Source organism: Ailuropoda melanoleuca, chromosome 19 (genome assembly GCF_002007445.2).
Source record: "Ailuropoda melanoleuca isolate Jingjing chromosome 19, ASM200744v2, whole genome shotgun sequence".
NCBI lineage: Eukaryota > Metazoa > Chordata > Mammalia > Carnivora > Ursidae > Ailuropoda > Ailuropoda melanoleuca.
The window spans coordinates 10,643,943-10,660,648 of NC_048236.1; the positions used below are offsets into that span (position 1 = coordinate 10,643,943).

Here is a 16,706-nt window from a genome sequence, read left to right on the forward strand (position 1 = left end):
AGGAGGCCATTGTTTTTGCTCTGCAGATGGGAAAGCCATGGGCTGCGCTCTGTTCCAGTGTCACTGTATATGGGACTGTTGAATGGGCTACACAGCATCCTGTGTGCTCTGGTTAGGTTCCCTGGCTGGACACGCTGAAGTCGGTATTCAGTGACGAGCAGGACTATGAATTAGATTCCTTGCCTGGATGCAGCAGGAGAAGCAGCTGTAAAGCTGGCACAGCTCTTCATTTATTTTCTTAATTCGAGTGCACCCACACCCCACTTCCCTCACCAAACAGGGCCACTGGCTTTGCTCTGCAGACTGTAGGCTCTGCCTGCTTCTAGGCTTGAGTACTGCTGGGTTACACAGCTTCCAGGTGTTTGTGCCAGCTCTTCTGATCAGATGGGGCCAGATGACACTCTCTATAGCAAGTAGGGCCATGTTTCCCTTGCCTGGAGGGAAGGGGATGGGCTGCTCCAGGCTACTCTCAATTTCCCAAACAGGGTCCCAGGTTGGGAGGTGCCAGGAGCTATCCTTAGCCTTGGCTGTGAATCAATCCCCCTGCCTGTGCATAGCATGGGAACACTCTGCACCCCACACTGGCTTTGCTCTGCGGGTGATCGGCTCTGCTCAGCCACCTCCTAGCTTGAGTGCTGCTGGGCCACACAGCTTCCAGGAGTCGGGGCCATCCCTTCTGGTCAGATGGGGCTGAGAGACACTCCACAGCAGATAGAGCTGTGATTCAGCTCCTTGCCTGGGCATGGACAGATCGAGCACTAGGGCCAACAAAACTCCACGATTGAGGATCTGAAATAGGCAGATTTGCACCCCACCAAGTTCCCTGGTCAGAGTGCGCCCCCGACTTGGTTCTGCAGATGAGATTGGGTTGGGATTACTGCTTGGGCACTGCAAGTATGAATTTGGTCTGCTGAGATCTGTGTGCTGGTTGTTTTAAGTTTTTCCCCATTTTCCATCACAATCACATTCCTGGCAGCCGCAGGTTGCCCTGGTGCGAGATGAGGGAGGGGCTCCTCCAAAGTGACCCAAAATGCTGGGGGGAGGCCCGTTGTCCCCCTGGGGTTCTCTTTTCCCACTGGAGGAAACAGAGGCTCTGGGGAGACCTCTCTATGTGGCGCTATGCTGTCTTGGGGGAGGGGCAATGCGGTCAACATGTAGTCACTTCTTACCCTTCTAATGCAGAAGCTCTTGGGGCAGGGGGCGTTTCAGCCTCAGCTGCATTTTCTAGGATTCTCAGCCGTGTCTTGTTCTTGAATAGCTGCAGGCTGTTCCGGTGAGAGGTCATGAAGTCAGGAGCAACCTATGCTGCCGTCTTGGTGACGTCACTCCCCAACAGCAGGGTTTTATTTTTGTTCATTTGTTTTTAGTCGAACCAACTGAGGCTTCGTTTATTTATTTGTTTATTTAGATTTTCAGTAACCTGGACACCCAACCTGGACACTCCAACTTACAACCCAGAGGTCAAGAGTCAAATGCTCTACTGACTTGAGCCAGCTGGCACCTGAGGCTTTATTTTAGAAAAGATGCCTGAATGGGCTTTTAGTTGGAGGCATGGGCAAGAGGGGGTCCCCAGGGCAGTAGACTTCCCCCAAGGGTAGGCTGAGAACTGGGGCTGAGCCTGAGGTGGTCTCCTATTCCCAGTGCTCCCCTGCACAGCTCCTCCCCACAAAGGCTCTATGGCAGGCACAGGATGGGGGACGCTGGGAGGGACCACAGCAGCTGCTTGCTTGGACAGGACATAGGATGACTCGGACACCAGCCTCTCATGGCGGGTCTTGATCTTCTTCACCAAGCATGGCCTTGGAGGAACTGGCGCTGCCGAAGGACCTGGAGCCCCCACCAGAGCCGAAGCTGGACTAGAAGGAGCTCAGGCGGTAGCTGAGGCCCCCGTAGGCCCCAGTAGCTGCTGGTGGGCTCGGTATGAATATCCACCTTCTGCATCCCACACTCCAGCCGGCTCTCCCCGCCCTCCAGCAACGTGGGTAGGTGTCGATCTCGCTGACCAGGGCCAGCCTGACGCTCCTGAGCTCTCGGTACTCCCATAGCTGCTGCACCAGGTCCTGCTCGGCTCGCTGCGGGGCGGCCTCCAGCTCAGCCAGGGTGGCATCAGCGGCTTGAACGGTCCCCTCCCCCGCACCGCTCAGCCTCAGCTATGGTGGCCTCCAGGGAAGCCCTCTGGCCTTGGAGGCCCTCCATTTCAGCCTGGATCGGCTGATGTTGAGGTTCGTCTCAGAAATCTCCATCTTCGAGCTTTGGGGGGCATCGGCGTGATTCCCAGCCAGGGTCCAGGCCCTTGTACTGGATCAGGGACACGTTCTCAGTCTTGGTCTGGCTGCAGCTGCAGCTGGCGATCCCCTGGTACTGGGCCTTGACCACCGCGGCGATGCCGTCCGGTCCATGGAGAGGACCCCAGACGTGTCGGAGATCCGCGGCCTGAGGAAGCCCATCTCTCAGGCCGGCCCCTGCAGGCGGGACTCCAGCTCTGCCTTATTCACGTAAACCTCATCCACAGCCTTGCTGCTGAGAACAGGTGCATTTTCCATCGCCGCACGCTCTTCGATCTCCTCCGCCAGCCCCTGCACATCCCCACGCTCCACCCCCAGCTTCTTCTGGGCTACTGTGTCCAACTGCGGCCCCAGGTTGTTGATGAAACTCTCCAACGTGCTGTCCAAGCTGCTCTGAACCATTTTCTGCTGCCGCAGGAGCTTCCACTTGGTCTCTAGAGTCTTGTTCTGCGTCTCTAGCTTCTGCACCTTGTCGACAAAGGAGGCAAAACTGTTGTGGAGGGTTTCGATCTCCTTCTCCTGAGTGCCCACGGCCTGGATGTTGCGGTCCACCTCCAGCCAAAGAGGGCTCAGCAGGCTCTCATTCACTGGACAGCCGTGGTGCCCTCCATAGCCCCGCTGTAGCCTCCAACCACACTCACGCAGGTGCCCAGGCCACCCCCGAAGCCGCTGCTGCCGCCCACGCAGGAGAGGGCGGAGGAGCTGATGCATGGCCGGGCGCTCTCAGGTAGGAGCGGCTACTGAAGGCCCCGGGGCCCGAGGTGGACCGGCGATGCAGGGAGCCGGGAAGCTGCTTCTACGTGGGAGACCGCAACAGCAGATTTTTATTAGCAGGAAGGATGGCGGGAGCTCGAATCCGTAAGGCCTCTGAAGGGGCCCGGGTGGGGAGATGATTCCAAAAAGTTAGACAAACGCTGTTGAGTTCACAGTTACGGATTCAGCAATACACCTCTGGTAAATTGTGGTCCTACAAAATTCTTTTGAAGATCCGAAGAACGGGAAGTGAATTTCCCGTGGAATCCTGTATGTAATTCATGAGGTGATGAGTTTCGTTTGAAGGTTTATGTTGTACGTATGAATATGCTGCGAAAAGCTGAAAACATACAAGGTAGGTATTAATTATGAGGCACGATGAAATTGGCAACAAGAAATTGTCTCCACCTGCTTTTTTGTCTTTTTAAATATTCCTAGTCACCTAACTTGCTAAATGCTAAATTTAAAAAAAGCCTCCAAAAAAAATAAATAAAAAATAAAAATAGAAGTCTCCAGATTGCAGGATAACTCTACATTGCTGCTCTAAGCTTATGCTTCTAATTTCATGGCAGTAACACTGTACTAAGCATTAAGAAGTTATAAAATATCAAAATCCCACATTAGGAAATACTAATGCTATCTTGTTAAAAGATTTTAAGTAATCTCTACATCCAACACAGGGCTTGAACTCACAACCCTGAGACCGGGAGTCGCATGCTATACCAACTGAGCCAGCCCGGCGACCCACTGTTAACTTTTGATGGAAGAACACTGAAAATAAAAACAGAACACTCAGATCATTTTTCTTTCTTTAATTGTAACTTTATTTGGAGCAGAATTTTCCTTACATGAAGTTAACGTTTTTAAACACCTTAGGACAAACTATTCAAAACGCAATATTTTATTTCAGGAGGGGCTTGTGTCAGTGGTTTTCTGTCCTCCTCTAGTCTCATCATTATGAATATTTGCTTTTTAAATAAATATATTCTCAGTTATTCCCTTGTAATCAAATCCGGTGACTAAACTTCTATCAGTACTAAGACATCGGAGATCAGAAGACTGTTCGGGTCATTTCGAATTCACATTAGCACAATGTCTCTAAGAAACTGATAATACAGATTGATGTGATGCTTGCCTCCAGTTTGTCTTCTTAATGGTTTCCATGAGAGGGTCCTCACAATAAGTTATACAAAATACAGTACTTTGGTTGGAAATTGTAAAAATAACTCTAAAAACTAAGCACATATATGAAACAAACGAGTTGCTACAGTATGCTTTAAATGATATAAAATAATTAGCATGTCAAACATTTTCTTATAAACATATTGCTTTTGGTCATACACTGAGCTGGAACGTACAGCCTGCATTCTCTTTCTCCTAACTGGCACAAAACAATGGCTTGATGGTAGGGACACGCTACTTCATGAGAAAAGATGGTGCCCGTGAGCCCCAGCGGTATCGGCATTTGTACTTCGGCGTTACCTTGAATGTATTCAATTTTCCATAATGTCAGAAGATGACACATTGTCAATCAGTTAGATGTATACAGTCCTTTAGGCTATGTGTAAGAGAGGTGTCAAAAAAAACTGTTTGAAAATCAATTTTCTTCCTACTTAAACCCTATCACACAGGAGCTGGGTGAGTGCTTAGTAATTAATGGAATTTTATTGCAAGATGAACAATCACACCAAGAGTAGTTTTTATGCCCATGTAGCTGGCCTTGCAGTTTGCACACGTACCGCCTGCCACACCACTATCACTGGACCTTTGGGTGTGGAATGAGAGCCATCCCTGTACCATTTCCCGACGTCCCGAAAAGCTCTCTGACCGGAAGTGAGGTATAGTCATGGGCAGGTACAGTGAAACTCCGCATTCCTCTTGGTGTCTTGCAGTGCCTCTTCTAACAATCTACTAACTAAAGATACACCCACCAGGTAGCATTTGATTTTCACTTAACAAAAAAATGGTCACGATTCCCTTCTACAGTAAACAGCGTGTACACACATTTGTCCTTTACCTATTACGGGAGGGAAAAAAAGAACTTTCTAGAATTTTGCTGGTTCTTTAGAATTTACATTGTTTTTTCAGTCTTCTAGTTTTCTCAACTGCACATCAGCTTCTTGACTCTCACAGGCATAAATGTGTTTGGCTTCCTAAGGAAGCTGTTTATTCATAAATAAAGGAAAAAGTAAGAGGACGAAAAACAGAAATATTTTCTGAACTTGGGCCCACAGAGGTATTACAAAAACAATTTCATGTAATAACCAGGTGACTAGGTTTTTCAATTAAAAAAAAAAATGTCCTGACCTTAACATAAGCTAGAGTGCCCAGAATATGGTATTCACAATCCATTAGCTTCTCTAAGAGGTATTTACAATTTAAAACCAGCTTTCCAGCAAGCTGGGTAAGGTTACAGATTAACTTACTTTTTATACATAATACAGCAAGGGAAAATAAATATTAATCGCAGTAAAGGACTCATCTCTGAAAACACATTTTCTGTTGCTTTAGATGAGTTGAGAATATAATACAGAAGTGAACTCAGCTTCAAGTTGTGCTTACATATACATATTTGTTTTCTGGAGCTTTGCTGCCAGTTTGTTAACAGAAAATATTACCTATCAAATCCACATCCATTATGTGCTTTTCTCATGCCCCTAGGGAACATAGTGCTTGGTCAAGTACATTTTTGCACCAGAGACTCCAAAGCGGAAATTACTCCCTGATTTAGATTAGGGCCCTTTGGGAGCCATGGCAACTTGTTCAGGCTGCAACATACTACTAATACATCACAGCAATAATTTACCCACTTATTGGGCTGAATCATATCAAAGTGCCAATATTCAGTTTAATCTATCATTTTCACCTACAGAAATGACAGACAATTTCATATGGCTCAACCTGCTATAGCCTGGAACCTGGAACCAAATGAGAGTGGCTTGGGGCCTGGGAGGATGTGAGTCCATACGCTACTGAGCTTGTATCGTGTTCACTGGCGGAGACCTTCCCTCCTACCTTTCGGGTAACCACAGGTGGAGGCACATGTGCCCCACGGAGATGGTTGAGGAGTGGACTTTTGTCTTTTTCTGTCTCCAAACTAGCTTTGTCATTTTCAAAATTGCTGTAAACATTCCTCTCAATGGAACAGCCTGTGTCCAACAAGTAGAGTTCCCACCGTGTGAAGAAACTACACAAGGGTTAAGAGTTCAAATGTGGCACGCAACAGACACTACCATCGTGGTAGCCGGGACTTCCCAGGTCAGTGTAACCTCTGCCATAAATCTTGCCTGCTCCCCGAAGTGCCCTGAGAACGTGGCCAGGACAGAAGATTATTCATTGTCTGCTCCTGGCCAGGCCTGGAGAGCTGCACTGAATGCGAAAGTCCATGAGTTATTATAATAAGAAACTCTGCTGCTGCTTTGCAACTTGGCTTTTTGGTCGTGCATCTTGATAGGAATGTAAGTTGAATGGACTGTGTTGACCTTTATGTTAAAGACCTGTTGGCTTGAAAAGCTTCCCTTTTGTGGGTACTTATACAATTGGATTTCAAAAATGGAAGAAAAATCAAAAACGGGAGAAAATAGAAAGAGAGGGCCTAGCATGAAAAAACCTGGTTCATACCTCCAACCACCTTGCATATCTCCTACCACCAAAAAGGGTTGTTGTAAAAATTTCAAAAACCTATTTACTTAGAGTTCTTTCACCCGGGAAGTTAATTGCATAATAGTACTTTCAGAACCGCACAGTGGTATCACAAAAGCAAACCAATCACCTGATACTGAGAAAAGCAGAAGATCATTTATCTAGCGCTGAGGTTGGTCCCAGAAAGCCTGAGGTACCAGTGTGCCACATTTAAAATTTAACCACTTCACAAATATCTGCACGTGTCGAGTAAATAACCCTCTGTCGTGTAGCCTTCCATTGCACCCCTGCTGCAATACTGCATCAGTATTATTACATTTTTAAAAATCTGTATAAAATATTATCTGGAACCCCAAAGGAAAATCAATTAATTTTTAAAAAGTTCATTACAAAGTTGACTGTATAAAATGCTAAAACGTAACCCATATATACAAAATGCTGCTGTTTAAGAAAATAACGGGACCCAGTTTTAGAATAAAATAATTTTGTACAAAAAAAGGGTATTGCATTCAAATCAATATTTAAAAAAAATCTTAAAAAGAATATTGAAATGTCTTAGTTCAGAAGAATAACTATAAAGTGTTTGTTTGCTTTTACACCGTCTGCCAGTTTCTTGCCGGCAGAAAACCAGCTGGCCGAGGGACCGGGTCTTGCCTTTTCCCCCACGCCCAGAAGCTTCCTGACGGTCATCGGCGAGAGGCGTACTTAGAAACCCAGTCCGTCCGGCCGTGCACTGGCTGGGCAGCCGGAGGCCGTGGCATCAACCCGGGAGTGCTTCTAGGCTGGGTGTGGAAGAAAGGTCGCCCGGGATGCGGTCTCACAGCCTTCAGGGAAGAATAGCCTGCAATGAAAGACGAAGGTGGGTTGGATTGATGCGGGACTCCTGCAAACAAAGCAAATAAATGCATCTTGGCGACAAAAACATCGGGAAAGGGGAGTTCACGAGAAGCCTTGGTGGGCGACTCACAGTCTTCCCTCTCTCGGTGAAGGACAACTCCATTCTATTGTTGTCAGGCCGAGACTGGTGTCATTCCTGACCCCTCTTTTTTCACAGCGAATGACACTGGCTCTCCCTTCCAAATATATGCAGCATCTGGGCCAGCTCAGCTGCTAGTAGCCTGGCCCATCACTCCCTGCTGGATAATTCCAGCAGCCAGTCGGTTTCCCTGCGTCCCGGCCTCGTTCTCGGCCCCCTGGCTAACGACAACAGCACGTGAGTGAGGCTACAAAATGGAAGTCAGATCACTTCACACCTCTGCTCCAGACCCTCGAGTGGCTCCCCTGTCGCTCACAGTCAGTGACAGCATGCTTACGGTGGCCTGCAGGGCCTCATACCACCCTGCCTTCGGTTACCCCTCTCTCCTGCCCACTCCCCTTGTCACTCTCGCCACGCCTGCCATCTGCCTCCCTGGCCTCCAGGCCCATGCTCTAGGAACCCCGTGCGGGGGCAGGCTCACCCACACCGCAGGGCGAGCCCACTGCCTCCTTCACACCTTCACTCAACGACTCCTTTGCGGTGAGGTCTTCTTTGGCCAATTAATTATTTTTTAATTAACATATAATGTATTATTTGTTTCAGGGGTACAGGTCTGTGATTCATCAGTCTTACACAACACCCAGCGCTCAGTACAGCACATTCCCTCCCCAGTGTCCGTCACCCAGCTGCCATATCCCCGCATCCCCCTCCCCTCCAGCAACCCTCAGTTTGTTTCCTAAGATTAAGAGTCTCTTATGGCTTGGCCACCCTCTTTAAGAATGCACAGTCCAACCTCCACATTCCCTATATCCTGCCTACTTCATTCTTCTCCTCAGCACTGGTGAGCATCTGCTTCCGTTTACTTATTGCGTGCGGAGTGTATGTTCGTGGGACGGGGAGTCCTGTCTGTCTCCTTCGCTGGTGGGTCCTTGGCCGACAGCATACCTGGCACAAGCCGTTATTCGATAACCATTTGATGAACTGCTTCATGAATAACCAAAATAGAACTCACCAGGAGAAGGGTCTGGAATAGGCGCCAAGTGTACCCTCTGCATAGCAGAGCCAACTTCTTTTTTCAGAAAGGATGGGATATAGTTTCCAGTCAGTCCACTAGAACTCGTAGAACCGGAACCAACTGATTCATAAAAGCAAAAGCTCATTACTACAAAGACCCCACGTGCATAGAACACCAACGGGGTTACACAGGTGCGGAACAATAAAGAATTAGGTGTTTACTTTTAGGGGGGAAATACGATAAAAACAGTGGACTGAGAGCAGAGCATTCCTCCACACCACACTGTCGGAAAGACGGGGAAGAGGGGCAGCAAAGACAGGGCCGCTCCTGTAGCCTGCGCCTGAACGGAGCCTGGATGGCTGGTTCGCTCAAGAAAAGGGAAATGTACAGTTTTCTTTCTTTGTTGGAATACTTGGTTTAGCCTATCCTGAAATTTGCTTTTTCCACTCCATAACACAGAGTAGTTACCTTTCCGTGTCAGTATATACACATTCTAGAATCTGTCTAAACCATAATTCACTGAACCGTTCTCTTACTGAGCACCACGCAGGTGATCTTAATTATTTAGTTACAACAAGTAATTCTCCACTAAATACTCTGGCCCGTAATCAGAAAAATTAATAATCTATATTATATAGATTCACTTTTTAATGACATTTTGATAGTGAGAGTGCTTTAAGGGCTGGAACTGTATGCGACTCATCTTAGTACTCCGGGATAATGGGATGCCTTCTATGTAGCAGTAATCAATACATAGTAGACGGGTAAACACAGACCTAGAGGCCTTATTACGACTTAAGGTACACACGGAATGACGAAAAATGTTATTAGGGGCCATTATACAAATGGAAGTTATACCTGGTGGGAAAAGAGAGAATGTGTGACAGAGTGGCAATGCCTGGGTGAGGAGCTGTGTTGTGCTAGGGCACATTTTGCATTTTGGGTGAAGAGATAAAAAAAAAAAATGGGAAGGGAATTTGAACAGGTAAGTCACAAAAGGGAAAAAAACACAGAGTCCATGAACACAAAAGATGCTCAACTTCATTAGTCCACAGGACATGCAAGTCGAAGCCACAACAAGGTACCCTCTCACACCCATCAGACCAGCACACAGTCTGCAATCTTGACAGTACCCAGTGGCATCAAGGAAGCAGCACCACTCCCAGACCCTGCTGGAGAGCAATTTGGCAACATCTGTAAAGTCAAAGATGAGCACACCCTTTAACCTGTTTCCATTGTCCCCAGAGAAACCTTTATGCAGGTGCGCGACAAGAGGGTACGCCAAGGTTCTCTCTCTTTTTCATCGCAAAACTGGTTCCCAACTTACATGGTCATCAAGGAGAGAAGGATAAATACATTACGGTCCAGTAAAAGTAATCAATTAGGGAGTGATACGGTGATATATGTTATGTTTTATGATATATACTATGATGGGTCTTACATATACATGGAATTTCTATATCATGATATAATGACTAAAATGAGTGCAGCTCCAGAATTACGTTCGTATTAGCTTTTGAACATGTAAAAAACTACTTACTAGGTAGTTCATGAATCTTTTAAAAATGCATAGAAATAATGAACACCCAAATCAGGTGGGGATCACAGGAAGGAGAGGGGAAAGAGGGAAAGGGTAGGAAGACCTAGACGGTGGGCTTCATGTGTATTTGCGAAGTTTGACTCCTTGAGCTGGTGGTGGGTACATGGGTGTTGGTACCTCATTTCCTTCTTTTTTGTATTTCTCAAAATAAATGAACGTGTAACAGATAACGCAGGGAGAAGTGATGCCTAGATGTTTACCTGGCAATGTGGAAGGGGAAGCAATGCATGGCAGGGGCTGCCTGTGTGAGGGAAAATGACACGGAAAAAGGGGCCTGCTGGGAATGGGGTGAGCCCGCCTGGAAGGCTTATGAAATTCATTTACTCATTTTTAAAAAAGAGGGGATGAGAAAAAAAAAAAAAGTGGGGCTGGCCCTCTGAGTTGTCCATCTTCTTTTTTTTTTTTTTTTAAGATTTATTTATTTATTTTTCAGAGAGACAGCCAGCGAGAGCGGGAACACAAGCAGGGGGAGTGGGAGAGGAAGAAGCAGGCTCCCAGTGGAGGAGCCTGATGTGTGGCTTGATCCCAGAACACTGGGATCACGCCCTGAGCCGAAGGTAACGACTGCGCCACCCAGGCGCCCCTGAGCTATCTTCTAACCAGAAGAGGTTTCTCGATGCTCTGGGCTAAGGCTGGGGCATCAGAGCGGGGGGCCGAGCTGGAGCAAGGTGGACGGGGCTGGATGTGCAGCAGGGTGGGGCCTTGGAAGTCAGAGGTGCCCAACTCCCCAGTACCCCTGAGGGCAGACCCCGTGGCCGCTGGCTGGCGCCCCAGAGCCTGCTGCCAAGAAAGAGATAGGAGCATGGCCTGAAAAAGGGGCCCAGTGTTTCCACCCCAGAAAACCCGCTCACTGCCACAGTTTGTCTCTCTGGACCTGTCCTGCTACATCCAGAGAATTTGTCTCTCATCATTTCAGAGTGAATAATCACGACTCACCTGAATTTATTTTGCTGATTACTGATACTGTTCCTGAAGATTTTCCAGACAAACCAGAACTAGACCATGGGTTAGATGGAATAAAATCCTTGCCTGGATTTGGAAGTATGCCGTTTCTTATATTTATTCCTAATAGGGAAGAAATGATTTTCAAATGCAAAATACATATTTTATCTTGCACCAGGTTTCAGTGGTAAACTCATCACAGAACCCACTTTGTCTAAACTTCCTGTGGTTCAACAGTCAGAGCAAAAACTGACCGCGAGCTTGTCTGATAGATGGCAGAGGAAAGGAGGAAAGATGGCATCTTGGGGCTTTAGTAGGCTCTCACTGGTGGGCGGCCTGAGAGAGCTCTCCTAAACTTCTTCCAACAGATCTGTCTCACATCTTCTGTCTTGGTCCCTCTGGTGCTCTCCTGGGTGTCAGTGCTCCTGGTCATTCCCACCTGTACCCCTGCATGGGCCATTGCCTGTCTGTCACCTTCCCAAGTTCCTCTCTGACCCAAGTTCCTCTCCGTTCCTCTTCTGCGGGGCCAGCTTCACAGCCCCCTGCTCTCCTTTCTCTGCGTTCTGCCCCCCAGATCCTCCCTCTCACCTGACCTGGACCATTAGTGCCATCAAGTGCTGGTGACTTGGGTCTGCACCAGTGACCCTCACGGACTCCCTCATGCCCAAGGCTGCCTTGACCTTAATCAGTCACCTCAACCTCAAGCCAATCCACCCACTAGACCACCCACTCTCCCACTTATGTCAAGCACTGCAGCTATTTTTCAGAGCTGAAAGACTGAATTCATCTTTTATCCTCTCTTCCTCTCCTAGAGCCAAAAAGAAATAGCTTTCTAATTCCCTCCCGGCTCCCTTTGGCCTGTGGCCACCGGAGTTCGAATCTCTGCCCCTGACTCCTGGACCACTGCTGTACCCTGTCACCTGCTCTCCCTTCTTCCAGGTCATCCTGGGAGGCCAACCAAGGCCGAGGAGTCAATACACCAGCGGGGCCTGCTGTTCCCACCTCATGTGCCCTGGGCCCCGCAGCCCCAGCCTGAGCCACACTCCCCTTACTGCACGCAAGCTACAGCCTGCCCTCATCCACTCAGCACACAGATGGACAGGAAGCCAGCGTGCCCTCCAGTTAAACTCTTCAACAGCTGCCGGCTGCTTGTGAAATAAATTCCAAGTGTCTTACAAGACTCGCAAAGATGCCTCGCGCTACGTGTATCACCCTCTTACCACGCTCTGGCCATGCCAGCCCCTCTGCCCTTCCCCTCACAAGCCAAGCCCCTTCCTGCCTCCCAGGCTCTCCACTTGCTGCTTCTCCTGCCTGCTTCGTTCTGCTCATTTGTTCCTCCCTATTCTTTATAGGGAGTCACTTGCTCAGAGAGGCCCTTCCTGAGCACTCTCTCTACGGTGGTGCCTCCTCTCTGCTGTCTATCATCACCGGAGCTACTGGCTGTCTATTTGTTTAGGGTCTGGCTCCCACCACTAGAATATAAGCCGCACGGGGGTGAGAGTACTGGGTGCAGGGCTGTTGTACAAAGTCACTGCATGGACTGTGGTCCCACTTGGCCACTGTGTTCACCATAATTTCCCCAGTGCCTCGCACACATTCGATGCTCAGTATGTATGTACCGACTGAATGAATTTGTGAACGGGCAGTTGGCTGATGCCGTGAGCTTGGAATTGGGAGAATCTGGAGAGAGGCTTGTGTTCCCATCAAATGATAGCATGTACACTTACCCCCTGGAATACTGCCAGGTGGTGTGACTGAGCGCCTACCCTGGTCTCCTGAGAGCACACAGGACTGGTCACTGTTCCTAACCGTGGTCTGGTGCAGGGGCCTCAGGCGTGCCCCCTGGCTCTCATCTCCAGTTCCTCCCTCCCGGGGGACCAGACCCAATTTCAACTACAACATTTTTTCTTAGGCAACTGTATATATATATCTCATAGAAATATTTGCTGAAGCCCAGGCCTCACATTTTATATATATCTATGATGCTCCTGCCAGTTCTGAAGTTCTAGAAGCCCCTGGGCACTTGCCTGCGAATACGTGATTCCAGGGAAATGGTTTCTTAGCAATGATGAAAATAAAGGCAAGCATTTCTATTACCAGGCAAGTATCGCGAGTGCTTCAAGTAGTGCTGCTTGGCCGCAGATCTCAGGGTCGGTGTGTCTCGCCTCTGATAGGAGATCTGGGTGGGGGCGCTGTTGCCTGTACTGACGGGCTCAGAGGGCTTCAGGTCCAGAACACTCTCAAATCTGAAGCAAGGGAACGTGGCTTAGATGAGCATGAGGTGGAAAACATCATCAGAGAGGTACAGGTATCATTTCACAAGCCCCAGATTCGGTCTGCGTGCAGAGCCGAGGTGCACACTTGCCTGCAGAGAGTCTCCTCGCTCTGTCTCTTCTTGTTTTTCAGGTCAATCCTGGTGAAGGACGGACTGAAATCCAAGTCATCCAAGTCAGCCCAGTCGTCAGAATCCTTTGTCGACCGGGACACGAGACCCCACCTTCTCCGACTCTTGGGCTTGATCTCCCCATTTTTGGGTTCCAGGCCAGCTAGCATTTTCTGTGCATCCCAGGAGTGGGGGATAAAGCAATACTTGGCATTAATGGAGCTCACCCACGAGTAATCCCCATTCCAAACTTCCTTAGTGATGAAGAGGATCCAGGGGCATATCATTCTCAACACACAACTATGGGAAACACGTTCCCAGGCCTCTGTCTCTCACCTCCCCTGCGCACATCACACCCGTTGGCATCCTATGGGGATACCCAGGTGTACAAGATAAGGATTTTTAAAAAGAATTTTTTTTTTAAAGATTTTATTTATTTATCTGACAGAGAGAGACAGCCAGCGAGAGAGGGAACACAAGCAGGGGGAGTGGGAGAGGAAGAAGCAGGTTCCCAGCGGAGGAGCCTGACGTGGGGCTCGATCCCAGAAGGCCAGGATCATGCCCTGAGCTGAAGGCAGACGCTTAACGACTGAGCCACCCAGTGCCCCTAAAAAGAAATTTTTTTAAAATAGATTTTTGAGAGAGAGAGAGAGAGCGCGCACATTAGCAGACTCCATGCTGAGCACAGCCTGACACAGGGCTTGATCTCATGACCTGAGCCAAAATCAGGAGTCGGGTGCTTAACCAATTGCGTCACCCAGGTGCCCCTAAAAAGAAATTAAAGGTACTTCTCATGCGTGGGGGAGATAGCTAGGTTGTCATCTGGCCCTCATCCCTGAAAGCTTTATTCTGTCAGTTCAGATGTCAGTCATCTGCTCATTTACCAAAAACACTGCAAATATGCTTTCTTTGCCTTCTTAGTAGATCTGGATACTATTTAATTACAGAGTTAGCTACAACAGGAAATTTCCAAATACACATTGCTCCAAAGCTGTGGGCTGGGGTACAGCGAACAATCTAAAGACACCACTCTGGTAACCTCATGCGGTATCTCGTGTTGGCTGGGAGCTGGCATTTGGTGAATGAGTACTAGTTGACAGAAAAAATACTGCTTTTGCATAAAGCTGTCAAAAAATTGGACTCTCGGACAGCATCACAAAGCTACTGGGAACTAGATGCCCTTATCAGGTTATTATGGAATCTGACACTCATTCTTTTCTTTTGAGCACCAGTCCAAGAGGAGGAGAAAGATCTGGGCTCAATTAACAGCCTCGCATTAACAGCATTCACCGACAGCATTAATAGGAATAACAACCTATACATTTTATGACGGCACTTTGTGATTTTCCAAAACATCTTCACAATTAGCAGGACCTTTGATCGTCACGCAAGCCTCCTGGTCTGGCAGGCAAGACAGGCATCAGGATCTTCCTTTTACAGATGACGAAACTGAGTCCACAGAGATTAATAATAACGATGACTAACATTTATCAAGTTCTAATGAAATGTCAGCTACTATTTTAAATTCTTTCAAGTATTAACTCATTTAGTCCCCCAAAGAATTGTTACCAGGTAGATGCAATTTTTATCCCTGTCTTACAGATGAGGAAGCGAGAGGCAGGGAGGCCAGGGAACCTGCGCAGGGTCGTGGAGCTGGGAAGTGGCAGAGCCGAGACGGGACGGCCTGGCTCCATGAGTGCTCTGTGCAGCTCTCAACCACGACACCGCAGCTGCCTGCCGCCAGCCCCGCTATTAACAGGCACAGCCTGAATTTAGACCTTCAATTCCAAGGCCAAAGCTCTTTCTCTATCCCACGATATTGCAAAAATACATTTATTGTAATTAACGTTCGTTGTAATTAGATGTTATATGCTGAAAAAAGATGATCTTTCACACAATAAGTGGGTCAGAAGAGGAACAGGCCAGACAAGGCTCACTAGCAAATCTTCACTGCTTACCGACTGAGGATTCTTGGTATGGAGGGACGGGAAGAGCAACGGGCTTGGCTTGTCCTCCGGAAGATGGTTCGGGTGATCTGTCCTGGAAGACTCTGCTTTGTAGGGGTACAGGAGATGCTGCGGGGGCTGGCTGGCTTGATGTTGTCTCGAAGAAATCCGAGGGTGTGGCTTGGTCGGGGGCTGGGCGGGGGGGACCGGCTTGATGTGAGGAGGTGGGCCTGCCTTTCCCAGGACATCCTTCTGTGCCTTTCCTGAATCCTGAAGGCTCTGTGTGGTGCTGCCCAGGGGATGCCCAATCTGGAAGTAAGGGTACCGAAGCGCCTGGAATAACACATAGGGCTGCTTTAGGAGAAAAGTCTATCCAAGAAGGTTAATACCATCAGGCTCGCTGAGCTACATTTCATGGGACAGTTTACTACAGTTTATTAGCCTAAACCAACTGGAAAACAGCATTGAATGTGTGATGCTTTTTATGATTTTCCTTATCTAAAGTATAAAATGTACACTCTTAAAATTATTTGGATAAACCAGCCGGTTATACTACTATTACCTTGGTTCCTTCTGAAACGTATCTGGCTCAACACAGATGCTGGCTTTTTTTTTTTTTCTTTGAAACTTCCATTTAATATGAGTAGACCTCATTAAAAGCTTTAAAGGATATTTAAATAATTTCCATAGGCATTGTATCATGGAGCCATAGAAATATTGGTCTGTGCTGGCAAATCCTAAGTTTTGGTATATAGTTTATTTATTTTTAAAATTTAAATTCAATTAATTAACATATAATGTATTATTGGTTTCAGAGGTACATTATCAGTCTTACATAATACCCAGGCAGATGCTGGCTCTGCAAGTTATTTGCTATGTATCTTCCCCGCGCCAGGGGTGGGGTGGGCAGAGGGAGAGGGAGAGAATCCCAAGCAGACTCCCCGCTGAGTGTGAGCGGATGTGGGGCTTGATCTCACAACCCTGAGATTACGACCTGAGCCAAAATCAAAAGTCGGACACTTAATCTGACTGAGCCACCCAGGTGCCCCTGCTATGTGTCTTAAATGTACTATTTCACCTTTCTGAGCCAATTTCCTCAGTCCATAAAAAGAAAAATAAATAACAGAAAATATAAAACTGAGAGAGCCAAACACAATAATCCTG

General features: G+C 47.7%; 1 protein-coding gene and 1 pseudogene across 3 annotated transcripts in view; both read right to left on the reverse strand.

Moving 5' to 3' along the window:
* Window positions 1–413: 413 nt before the first annotated feature.
* LOC100466998 lies at window positions 414–4,886 on the reverse strand (annotated as a pseudogene).
* Window positions 3,836–16,706, reverse strand: part of CILK1 (ciliogenesis associated kinase 1) — a 56,519-nt gene continuing 43,648 nt past the window's right edge. For all 3 annotated transcript variants that reach the window (XM_011229565.3, XM_034647937.1, XM_034647938.1), the window contains 6 exons: window positions 15,555–15,875; window positions 13,579–13,769; window positions 13,311–13,459; window positions 11,208–11,336; window positions 8,669–8,791; window positions 3,836–7,521 (listed from right to left, as the gene is read on the reverse strand). In XM_011229565.3, coding sequence (XP_011227867.2) covers window positions 7,367–7,521; window positions 8,669–8,791; window positions 11,208–11,336; window positions 13,311–13,459; window positions 13,579–13,769; window positions 15,555–15,875 — 1,068 coding nt within the window. In that variant the 3' untranslated portion in view covers window positions 3,836–7,366. The remainder of the gene's footprint in view (window positions 7,522–8,668; window positions 8,792–11,207; window positions 11,337–13,310; window positions 13,460–13,578; window positions 13,770–15,554; window positions 15,876–16,706) is intronic.